The sequence below is a fragment of the Peromyscus leucopus genome, chromosome 15 (genome assembly GCF_004664715.2).
Source record: "Peromyscus leucopus breed LL Stock chromosome 15, UCI_PerLeu_2.1, whole genome shotgun sequence".
NCBI classification, from domain to species: Eukaryota; Metazoa; Chordata; class Mammalia; order Rodentia; family Cricetidae; genus Peromyscus; species Peromyscus leucopus.
In genome coordinates this window covers 1,578,991-1,591,301 of record NC_051076.1, presented here as the reverse complement: position 1 = coordinate 1,591,301, position 12,311 = coordinate 1,578,991, and the positions used below count along the sequence as shown (strand labels likewise).

At 41.6% G+C, this 12,311-nt stretch overlaps 1 protein-coding gene across 2 annotated transcripts in view; it reads right to left on the bottom strand.

Moving 5' to 3' along the window:
- Window positions 1-4,273: 4,273 nt before the first annotated feature.
- Fam81b (family with sequence similarity 81 member B) overlaps window positions 4,274-12,311 on the bottom strand; it is a 79,827-nt gene continuing 71,789 nt past the window's right edge. For both annotated transcript variants that reach the window (XM_037211088.1, XM_037211089.1), the window contains 3 exons: window positions 7,774-7,909; window positions 6,110-6,305; window positions 4,274-4,576 (listed from right to left, as the gene is read on the bottom strand). In XM_037211088.1, coding sequence (XP_037066983.1) covers window positions 4,443-4,576; window positions 6,110-6,305; window positions 7,774-7,909 — 466 coding nt within the window. In that variant the 3' untranslated portion in view covers window positions 4,274-4,442. The remainder of the gene's footprint in view (window positions 4,577-6,109; window positions 6,306-7,773; window positions 7,910-12,311) is intronic.

Below are 12,311 nucleotides of genomic sequence, written 5' to 3'. Positions count from 1 at the left end.
ACCCTGTCCGTTCTGCACACTCCAGGAAAAGGAATATCAAGTGCAAATCTGGCAATGTTACTCTTCTATATAGGCTTGGGGCCTATCTTGAGTCCTTAGGATAAACCCTGATTTCTCAACATTAAGTATAAGGGCTTTTGTGGTTGGGACCCCCATACCTCCTATATTCTCTAGCTTTTTCTCTACCCATTTCCTGCACTTTTCTCCTACCCACTTCTCCCATGACACATTTAGGCTCTGACTTTTGAATTTATTGCACTTCACAGATCCATTTTCTTGTCCTCCAGACCTGTGCTCACTCTATTCCACTTACCTTAGCCCTCATCACACCTTTGCCCATATATTTCAAATGTAATTATTGGCCTTTTCCATAGATCATAACTTCCTTAAGATCAAGATATTAGACTCCTATCAAATATATGGTATAGGAGGAGCAAAGCCAGCTAGCCTGATAAAATCACAGCTGCCCTGTTCCAGGTCGTGCATATAGGCATACATGCTAGCTACTTCCTGTTTAGCCAACTTGGAGTCTGCCTCTACACCTGGGATTGGTAATATACAACCATCAGAATGCTGGGGGTCAATGAGAAAGAGACAACACAGCTAAGAGAGTCTCTGGCTGCCAATAGAAAATCAGGAGGGGATATATACATTCATCCCATATCCACAATAAACGAGTCTGCTGTTTGCTTCTCACCTGACTCCTGGTGTCTATGTCATTGATGCTGCACCTTCTCACCCTCTCCCCAAAGGCATCTCTAGATAGGTCAACCCTCAATGTGGTTTAAACATGAAGTCTGCCCTCCATATCTGTAGGTTACTTATCTGTAGATTCAAACACAGGTAAAAGAATTTTAAAAGTTGAACCTGTGTGGAGACCCACAGAGGCTTCCTAGTGAGAAATTACTTAAGGTCAGAGAATCTGAGCTTGCTTTATCCAGCAGGGCTGCATAATGGGATGATTTGGCCAGGGGTGTGTTTACCAGGTGTTTGGAAGGGTCTACACTTTGCTGTATGCTGTGATTTGATCTTGCAAGGGTGAGGTCTTCTGCCTCTCTTGGCATATTATAAAAAGCCCTTTTGAATAAAGGACTAGGCATCTGGTTATTGACCCAGGGCCCTCCCGAAGCTATCCTGTGTCTCTGTCTTTCTTGTCATCTCTATCTTTCTACGTAGTATTTCCTCCTTCCTCTCTCCTCCACCTAAGAACTCTTCATAAGGTGGGAGCAGGTCCGAACTGGACTCTGACAGACTCCTACAAACCTGTATTGAACATGTACTTCATTTTATCAACCCCCCCCCAAAAAAAAACCCAAAACACCAGTTCAGCAAAACTATGTAACAGTGACATTGTATTAGATATTATAAGTAATCTAGTGAGGTTTTAAAGAACATAGCTAGGCAGGTGACTGAATTGTAGAGTGTATGTATAGTATACTTGAAACTCTGGAGTCACTCCAACACCAGAACAAAAAAATATTCAGGTTTTCAGCAAATGCTACATGATTTTACATGAGAGTTCAACTTGTATGGATCATCATGCCCTGCTGATGCTGAAGAACAATCATATTTCCATATTCTGATGTTCTCTCCCTCCCTCCCTCCCTCCCTCCCTCCCTCTCTCTGTACTTGTGCATACAGTCAAGGCTAGAGGGAACATCAAGTATCCTATCTTTTCTTCACCTCACTCACTTGAGACAGGGTCTTTCACTGAACCTGGGGTTATACTGGCATCAATAAACTCTAGTGTTCCTCCTATCTCAGCCCCCTGCAGGTGTAGATGTGGACATGCCAGCTTTTTATGTGTGTGCTGGGGTCTCAACTTAGGTCTTCATACTTGTGCAGCAAATGTTCTAATCCACTGAGCCATCTCTGTGCCAGCCCCCCATATTGTCTTTTCATGTTTTGTTACATGCAAACCTTTTCGTTTGATGTAGTTACACACACACACACACACACACACACACACACACACACACACACACACACCCTGTGCTTTAGTCAGTGCTACATAACATCAAGAGATTTTTCCAGGAGCAGGTTCTAATAAAAGGAAGGTAAATGCTGGGAGACATCAGGACCCTTACACTATCCAAGACTGTGTAATTGGTATTAGTATACAAAAAGCATATGAGCTACTTTATCATATATTCTGCATATGATTACAGAGATACAGTATTCCAGCATTAGCCTGTGTTTGTGGGGAAAGGAGCCCAACACTTCCTAAATGATTAAGCAAAAGCATTTAACATAGACTAAGTGCCATGCCTCTGTTTTGACCTCTCAGAAAAGCAGTTCATTCGTGCTGATGTTTTTTGGTTTGTTGTTGTTTTGTTTGTTTGTTGAGTGAACTTAAGTGAAATAATGCAAGAGGAGAGAGGTCCAGTGTTCTACTGTCCCCAAAACAGAGGTTAATGATTCTATGACCATCATAGTTTCTTCGGCTTCTGAACCCCTTGTGTATGAATCCTGGATGTGTGTTTACAAGGTCTTTGGGAACTTTTGGTCTATGATGTGAACTTACGTATATGGAATTGCAGGTCTGAAGGGTGTGTATATGATAGAAAGTCAGGAGTTGAGGGGAGGAGAGGAAAGGAAGAACATTTAATAGATGCTTCCAGATTACCCTCTAAATCATTGTACCAGTTTATAGGCTCACTAATACTTAATGAGAGTTTTTTTCTTTTTCACACTTGTCCACGCAGTGTTATCAATTGACTCATGCTCTGCCAGTCTGAAAAGAGTATCTGAGCCCCCTTGATTTTTTCTTTAATAGTGAAGTTAAATGTTTTTTCATACTTCCATTGGTTATCATATTCTGTCACCTATTCATATCCTGTGACCATTTTGAAAATAAAATTTTGAATGTATTATATTCTTGATGATTTACAAACATTTGTGATTACTTAGAGTATCAGGTCTTGATCCTAGCATGACATTTGATTACAAAGGATGCTTTTGTGTTTTGAACTCTTAAATCTACAATGAAGCTCCCTCCAATTACAGAGCTAACTATGCTATGTATATACTAATAACAATAAATGGAGATGTTTTGCATGGTTAAAAAAATTAGAGAAGTGGGTGTAGGTAAAATATTTGGGAATTAAAATTGTTCTTTATTATGAGAAATGGTTGCTGTTCTATAAACCAAAGAAGGTTCCTAAATCTGGTAACGAGTTCCCTTGTCAGGTTTACAAAAATCTCTGTGAATAGAAATTAGTCCTTGTTCCAGCATGACTAGTATATGCCATAAATAGCTTGCTTTTATTTTTCATAAATAAAAAATGCCTTATAGCAATAGTTCTTGAATGATTAGCTTTAGACTCACCTGAGAAGAGCACCTCAGTGAGAGATTGTATGCAGTTTAGTTGGCCCGTGGACGTATTTGTAGGGAACTGTTTTAAATTAATTGATGTGGAAGACCATGCCCACTGTGAGTGGCACCATTCCTTAGGCAGGGGGTCCTACACTATGGCAGAGTGGAGACAGATGAACACAGCAAGCATGCGAAATGCTGGTGCATCCACTTCTCTCCTAACTGTGATGACGGACCGCTACAAGCTCCTGCTGCTTGGTTTCTCTACAGTGAGTTGTAAGCCAAGCCCTTTCTCCCTTAATGTTGCTTTTTATTAAGGCGTTTCATCACAAGAACAGAAATGAAACCATAACAGCTCTATAATTCAGCTGTGTGCTTTGAGTTGATAGGAAATCAATGGTTTTGAGGTACTTCTGAATTTAGCACATAGGCTAAATGTTGTAGGGGTATTTTTTAATGGAAGCTAGTATATTATTTTGCTTTGTAGGGGCTATTACTTACAATTCTGATATATATTGAGTGCAATGACAATATATTTTAAATTTGCATAAGTGAGACTTGCTATAGACATTGGTTTTGTTAGAAAAGTGAATTTTCTGCGTCAGAAGTTGTAAATTAGCCTTCTCATGTATACATCCCACAGATGTTTCCATTACAGTCATGAAGTATTTTGATCATAAATGTGTAAACATAAATGCTAGTGCTAAAAATAGAGATGTTTCTTTTGAAAAGAAGTTTTGCAATAATGGACAAAATTCATGTTAATAACAAATTGTAACTGCATAGCGGCTGTTATTTTCAGGCAGAGTCAGTTGTCTCTAGTTCATCACTGGTCTGCCATGTGTGTGAATTTACTTCCTCCATCTGAGGTCACGATGTAGATTGGTCTTCCCCTATTTGTGGGCAAATAAAAATATAACAATGTGCATGTAAAGAAATTTCTTAACTTTTCATTAGTAAATTAAAGGCATCATGAAGCTTTTTGATTTATTGTGGTTTTTTTTCCCCTGGTACATCAATTTCCTTAAGAGGTGATAGGAAACACAGAAGTAGTCAGCATCCTAAAGATGTTAATTTTCTTCACAACTGATCCCACTAGCTGGTGGAAAAGAAAGTAACTTCAAAGTTAGACTTCCTGGAGTTCCACTATTTTACGCTGTAATTTCTTTAAGTCTTTCTGTACTTTATATTTCTCTAAATCCATTTTTGTTTTTTGTATTTTTTGGAGAGAGCTGAGGGAGTCATGAATTGATTTAAATCCTAGAAGAAGAAAAGAGAATAAATATACTGTAACAATGCATTGGTTCTTTCCCACCCCCAAATTAGCTCTTTCACAGTCTTCCATAATTGATCATTATTTAATTCAAAGCACATTAAATTCTATTAAGACAAATCTAAAAATATACGAAGATAAATTAGTTCATAGCAGCTTAACTGGACTTATTGTGAAAACTGTTTTCCCCTCTCTGTAAACGTACTGGCTAATGTAATAATTCTATCTTTCAGGAGATATCTAAAATATTTTCTTCTCTCTGTGGGCTTTGAGAAAAGATTTGTGGCCTTTAAGAATTCCTCTTACCCTCTTGACACATAACCTGCTTGAAGGAGCTAAAGAGTGCTGCCTGCCGCCGTCTCCCCCCCCCCACCTCTCCACTCCCTACCCCCCCCCCCATGCTCTCTATTTGTTTTCCTCACGTCTAGTCCCTCAGGACCATAGGCCTGTCAGACCACAAGCTTAGAGTACATCCCGTGTCCTACCCTGAGGTCTTCCACACAGTTGCTTCTCAACACCTTTTTATTAAAAGCACAATGGAGTAAAACACTCATTTGTACTCTCAATTAGAACTCCCACTTAGTAAAATAAAGACAAAGTTTCAAAAATTCTCTTCAACTCATCCTAAGCAACTAGCATAATTAAACCCCTGAAAACGAAGCAAAGGTCCTTGTCAGAAGAGCCCATTGAGTTTGGGATATGACTCTTGGCCACATTAGTCACTATTTTAACTCAGTGGAAGGATGCAGGGCTTGGGGGGTTAGCTTTCTAGGCAGCACATTCTGTTTACATGCTGGGAACACTGGGTGGACAGAGGCTGTGATGCCTTCTCAAGGCACCTCCAGTGTGCCTCTGTAGGGCCACAATTTTGTGGAATTTACATGTGTATTTTTTTAAGACCTGGATGATACAACATGTACTAGAGCTTTCTTTAGTAAAAGAACTTGTGTTCCTCAGAATTGTGACTCCAGGCAGATGGCTGCTCCACAGCCCCTGATCCTCTCCTTCTTTTTGACAGATTAGAACAGCCTTTCAAATCCACCCTTTGAAGTCAGCTCAGCTTGACATGACTGCCTTTAGCCTCTTAAGAAGAAAAGCAATCATTACAAGGATTCAGCTAATGTATCTCTCTTCCTCACTTGGAAAGGTCAAGTTGCCATCTGACATCTGTCTAATTACCTGCAGTTCAAATGAGAAGGCCATTTGACTTAGTCTTCTAAGTTCATAATGGAGCCATAAGTCAGGTCTTTGTGAGCCCAAGAACTTGTTATCTCACAAGTCCTACGATCCAAAGATCGTAGAAAGTAAAACTTCTCACAACAATGGCAGGCGTGTGACATCACCAAGAGAAAATGAAGAATGCCTGCTCATTTACTTACCTTTTCAGTATTCTGCTGACCTTCTGGAAGATGTTTAGGGAAGCCAGATTAAAAGCATGATGATGTCACTAATGACAAGACTGGCTAAAAGTAGAAACCTGGGGTGAGACAGGAAGTGAAGGCCAGCTATTCCCAGCTCACCTGATTGATAGTCACTTTGCATTTTCTCTAATTCACCCCAGATCCGCTTTTCCATTTGGTTCATCTTCTTGGACAGTTTATTTTCTATGAGTTTTATTTTGTTTAGTTCTGCTTCCTGTTTCTGGGAGTTAATGTAATTCTCCAAGTTGCTTGAAAGCTGCAGTATTTTTTCTTCCGTTTTCATCTCAGACTTTTCCTAAAAGAGATCATGTGATTAACTCTTGGGAAAAAGAAGCGGAGTGGGTTTATGCTTCAGTTTAGAGAAAGTGCTGCTTTCTTCACGGAAAACACCAACTTTTATGTCTCAAACTGTGGTCATAAGTGTGAGAGTTAATCCCTTTGTTTAACTTGGTCCCTTTGGGGCTCTTGTGACTATACGTAGAGGGGCTGGAATTGCTGAAGGGCCTGGAAGGTTTGGAAGTGTAGTCTGGTGCTTAAAGTATCACAAAGGAAGTAACTGCTTTCTCTAGGCTCCCTGGAAATGCCTCTAAGTGTTAGCATGAACCCTTACATCTCCATGTGGACCCCAAGCAGTGAGAAGGGTGACTCTCCACTCCAGCTGTTCGTTTTTTCTACAACCCCCAGGTCATACCCAACCCCAGCAGTTCTGATTTAATTGATCTATGATGAAGCTCAGGGGTTAGCACAGTAGGAAAGCTCAGCAGGTGTTCTATGGTGTTGGGGGCGGGCCACAGCGTGGGGGCACAGCGGCAGCCTATGACAATCAGGGAGGAGAGACTGAGCACAAAGGGCGTGGCTCCTTTGAGTCTGTTGCTGTTTGCTTCAGGAATGGTGGGTTCAGTCTTTCTCTTCCTCACAGGATGACCGAAGGGCACCTCCTACTGCTTGTAGCTGGTAGAGGGCTTGAAGTGCTTGTGGAGTTGGGGAAGGAGTTGGCTCACTTAGCAGCTGGGAATCTGACTACACCGTAGACCTTGTGCTGCCCTTCTCTGTGGATGTGGGGCACCAGCTGGACAGGGAGAAACAAGTCCAGACATAGGATTATTTCCCACATGCCTTGTCAGCCTCACTCCAAAGACTGGGACATTCTTCTCATGGTCTGTTCTGGAAAAGAGTTCTTAAAACTTTTGGTCTATGCCAGGCATGGTCCCAGCAGTCAGGAGGTAGAGACAAGCAGATCTCTGTGAACTCCAGGCCAGCCTGGTCTACACAGTGAGTTCCATGCCAACCAGAGCTACACAGTAAGATCCTGTCTTAAAAACAAAAACAAACAAAACTTTGCATCTACTAATAGATCGCCAGATAGGGTAAATTTCTTGTCTGTCCAGAAACTTTTAAACTGTCATGAGGTCAAATTTCACCAAGGAAATTTGCCTGGAGCCACAGATTCCTAATAGAGGGCCCCAGAAAATTGATTCTTAGGTTTAGGCTGAGAATGTCTTTTTTAAATTTTTGTTCTTTAAAAAGAAAATTTCTTCAAATTGTTTTGGTGCAGGGAGGGTATGATTTGGGAAATGTGGGCTCGCTCACACCTCTGCAGGGGATCTTCCTGGATCAGAGGCAGGCACCAGGCTCCTATTTTAAAATACAAATAAGCTCCACGCAGCAAAGATTACTGTTAAGGCTGGAACAGCCACGCAGACCACCCAGAGGACAGTGACGGTGCAGCTGTGTGAACCGTATGAAACAGCAGAGCTCCTTACCAGCTTTTCCTGCACAACCTTCAGACATTCATTTATGTGACCCAGGTGGTCTTTTCTGTACTTGATAAACTGGCTTTCTGTCCATTTTTGATTGTTTTCAACTTCTTCATACATGTTTGTAGAAAGTGAGTTAAATCTAAAGAAAAAATTAATGAGTGAACTTAAAAATTTAGCATTAAAAAGGTGCAGTAAGATACTGGCCCCACGTGCCTGGGCGGTACTTATAGGATAATTTGGGAGGTGGGGGTCTAGCCCAGCACTGTCAGCAGCCCTCAGTGCACCACAGAATGTACACCAACGTGGTGACAGCTAGATTGTCTGCTCACTAGTAACATTCTCATACAGAAATGCATTTTGTTATCTGTGTGGAAATCCCCTCAAGGCTTGAGGTTCACTGTGTGAGGGAAAGAAACACTCAAGTCACTTCGTGTAAAGAGCTAGATTGTAAGTAGTTCAGGCCCTGTAGCCTTCTGGGTTTGTCAGACAATGCTGCCACTGTGGTAGGAGAGGAGCCATAAACAACACAAACAAATGGCATAGCTGTGTCTCATCAAACTGGGGTTGTATAAACCCAGAGTCAAAGTCCAAGAAATATTTTCAGGTCATGCAGTATAATTCTTCAAAAATTATTCAAAAGTATAAACTGCATCACCTCTGGGCAGTTTGGCTGCCCAAGTTTGCTGATCCTTGAAGGGTTTACAACACGGTTGCATTTACCAGGTGGACACTTCCGCCTAGCCATTTCCGGATCAAAAGCGTCTTTCGTAGCTAGGATACCCGGCGGCCCGGATATCTCCGCCTAGCAAGTTCCGGGCCAAGGGGTCTCGCGTGATCAGAGTCCGTGGCATTGCATGGTCATGTAAGCGCGCAACGTGACCATGTGATCTACGCACACGCGTAGAGTAGTGACGTGACCTGGCCACGCCCCCAGCCGGTTTTAAAAGTCCAGCGCGATATTCCCCACCTCTCTTCTCCATGCACATGTCTCTCCCACAGGCCTGCACTCTCTGTCCTTTGTTTTCTAATAAACTCTATAAGCGGATTCTGTCGTGTTTCGCAGCCAGAAAACTAACAATCCTTGCTTTACAAGCTCCACTATGAGGCAAGGAGACAAAAAGGACCTGCAATATTCCGTAGAGGAAGGTGGGAGAGAGACCCAAAAGTAGCTTGGAGAGAAGTGTTTAAAGTTAGGCTTGGGTAGTATGTGCCCTGGGGAATCATCATCACCATCTCTTCTGCCCAGTTGATCCATGTGGGTGGCTTTGGGGCTGCTGGTGACATCATGTGTACTGAGTTAGTCATGTGGCAAAACAAAGACCCCAAACAAACAAACAAGCCTGAAGCAGCAGTTACAGAAAGGGCCTGCTAGCATGGTGAACTGTAAGAGCCTTAAATAACAAGAACAGAAGATCTAGCAAATGGAAGTGAATGCTGTTTCAGAGGTTCAAAGCATTGTAAATAGGTAGAATTAATATAAAACGTCACTGTAGAGCAGATGAAGGGCATGCAAGGGAATCATCTGAAATCACAGAGATGTGCATCTGAGAAGGAAGGAGAGGAAGCATGGAGGCTTGTGAGTTGTTCCCAAGATGGCAATTTCAAATTCCCTTTAGGAACAGGCCAAAGTATCAGGCTGACAGGAATAATGTATATTGTTTGTCACTGATGAGAAAACACTTCGAAGTAATGTTAAACATGGCAAAGTAATAATTGTTCTGATATTTTTCTGATAAAATTAGGTACAGATTAGTTTATGGTAAAATCATTAGAAATCAAAAGATGTGAGGGACATTTGACACATGTTTATATCTTTCTGGATGCCAAAAAAAGTATTTGGATTCATACTTAAAAAACAGAAGCATCAGCGAGTATGTTAGCATACAGCTACAATGACAGCACTTGGGGGGCAGAGGCTGGAGCTTGTTCAGAATTTCAAGGCAAGCCTGGTCTACTTACTAAATTGTATAATAGACATGGCTAAATAGTGAGATGCTGTCTCCAAACACAGGAGGGAAGGGGGTGAATGGAAAGGAAGAGAGAAAAACAACAACCAAAAACAGGTGCTACAGATCATTTCTATTTAGAACAGTGGCCGTCAACTGCAGGAGGTGAAGTAATGTCTGGAGACATTTTCATTGGCAGCACTGGGAGGTGCTGTTGGCATTTAGTGGGTAGAGACTAGGGCTGTTCCTAAGCATCCTCCAGTGGCATACAGCCAAGAATCACACAACTGAGCCATCATCAGCAATGCTAAAGGCTGGAATCCTGACTTGGATCCCAAAGCAAGGGATAGGGAAAGGAAGTTCATTAAATTCTCATCTTCATCGCATCTAAATTTTCTAACATTAATTTCTGAAACACATAGAAAATATATCTTGATTCAGATGAGTCCCACAACAACGAAGAACATGAAATCAGTTTCTCTTCTTAACAGTGTCATAATTTCCAATCACCTGTGCAGCCAGCTAATTGTTGTTAGATCTCAGACAAATAAGACCAATAAGTGTTAAGTGGACAAAACCATTTGGGCTGACAGTTCCTTCTTTTAGGAATGCTTCCTCAGTCTCTTCTGCTCTCATTCATTCAAACTTGTCTGTTGGTAAACACCATTTTAATAGAAGTCTCTTTTCTGACCATCCTGAGAAAGAGGACCCTTTACCACCTGTGACATTCGCTTACCCCGTGTCTTAACTGTTCTACTGCTGTGAAGAGACATCATGACTGTTACATAAGAAGACATTTAATTGGGGGACTGCTTACAGTTTCAGAGGATTAGTCCATTACCATCATGGCGGGGGCACACATGGCTCTGGATAAGTAGCTGAGAGCTACATTCTGATCGAGAGAGAGAGAGAGAGAGAGAGAGAGAGAGAGAGAGAGAGAGAGAGGAGAGAGGAGAGAGGAGAGAGGAGAGAGGAGAGAGGAGAGAGGAGAGAGGAGAGAGGAGAGAGGAGAGAGAGGAGAGAGGAGAGAGGAGAGAGGAGAGAGGAGAGAGGAGAGAGGAGAGAGAGAGAGAGAGAGAGAGAGAGAGAGAGAGAGAGAGAGAGAGAGAGAGAGAGAGAGATATCGATCCTGGGCCTAGGATAGGCTTTTAAAACCTCAAAGCCCACCCCCAGTGACACACTTCCTCCAAGAAGACCACACCTACTAATCCTTCCCAAACAGTTCCAATGACTGGAGTCTAAGCATTCAAACACCTAAGCTTTGGGGACCATTCTCATTCAAAGCACCAGGCCTCATTTATCATAAATTAAGTAGGCATAGCGTTGTCATTTTTATTTCTGTGTCTTCAATTCTGTTACAATGGTCTGTGTGTGGGGCCATCCCACCCCCACATTTCCCCGAGGTACTCTTGGGCAGGAACAGCAGGAAATATTAGAAAGATAGCTAGAGAGAGAGACAGAAATACAAGATAGCCTCTGGAGGGACTGTATCCTTATCTGTCAGGCCCTGTCTCTGCCAAAGGGCTTTTAAAGGAATGCCAAGAGGTGGAGTAAAAGACCTCCCCCAAGCATAGCCAAGTGCAGATCATCTCAGACACCTGGTGACCATGCATGTGGTCAAGCCATCCCCAAATGCAGCCTTGCTGTGCAAAGCAAGCTCAGATCTCACTAGGAAACCTCTGTGCATCCCAACAGTTCCTTCTTAATTTTTTAAAGAGCCCCCCAGCCCCATCAGATAGACTGAGGTCTATCTTCAGTCGTTCTCCATGATTATTTCTTCCATTACCCATAGGCTAGAAGCTATCAAGAGAAAGTCGCTCGTCATTGACTTTCAGCCTCTGGTAGGAGGGAGTACTGAGCTTAACTTAGCTCTGGCCCAGGTTCCTATTGAGCTTACAACCACCACAGTGATCTCCATAGCTGCCATACCTCCCAGTACAGGAGTAGGGGATGATAGAAATGTATATCTTTTTTGGAATGGGTCTTAAGATGTCTATAACAACTTTAGCTGTGCCAAGCCCTGTTTCATTTAAAACTCTTGATGCAAACTGCATCCAATAAATTAGCTTTATGCCACTCTGGTTCATTAACCTCAACATAATTCTGGTGTTAACATTACCATACATATTTACAACTCTCTTAATTGAACTATTATCACTAAACATATTTATACCTTTTTGCTAGTTTACATTAAGCATTTAGACTCACATTCAACATTTACACTTTTCACAAACTCACATTCAACATATACTTATTTATATTTCTTACAAGCTTATAGTCTTAAGGAAACTCTATAGGACTACCTTAGCAAATATACTTCTTAGAACTATTAGAAAGACTCACACAATATCCTTATGCCTAAAGCTTATTCTATCCTAATATAAACTTACATTCTACAGGACTACTTTCTTAGAAGCACTATTTACCAAACTTATATTTAAGAGAAACCTATAGAACTATTAGACTCTCTTAACAAGACAGGAAATATGCAAATAATTTCTAAAGTTCAGAGTTTATAGTCAGCTTTGATATCATTCTGAAAGTTCTTGAGAGTTTGAAACAAAAGTCTAATTCTTTAATGGCTCTCTCAACCCT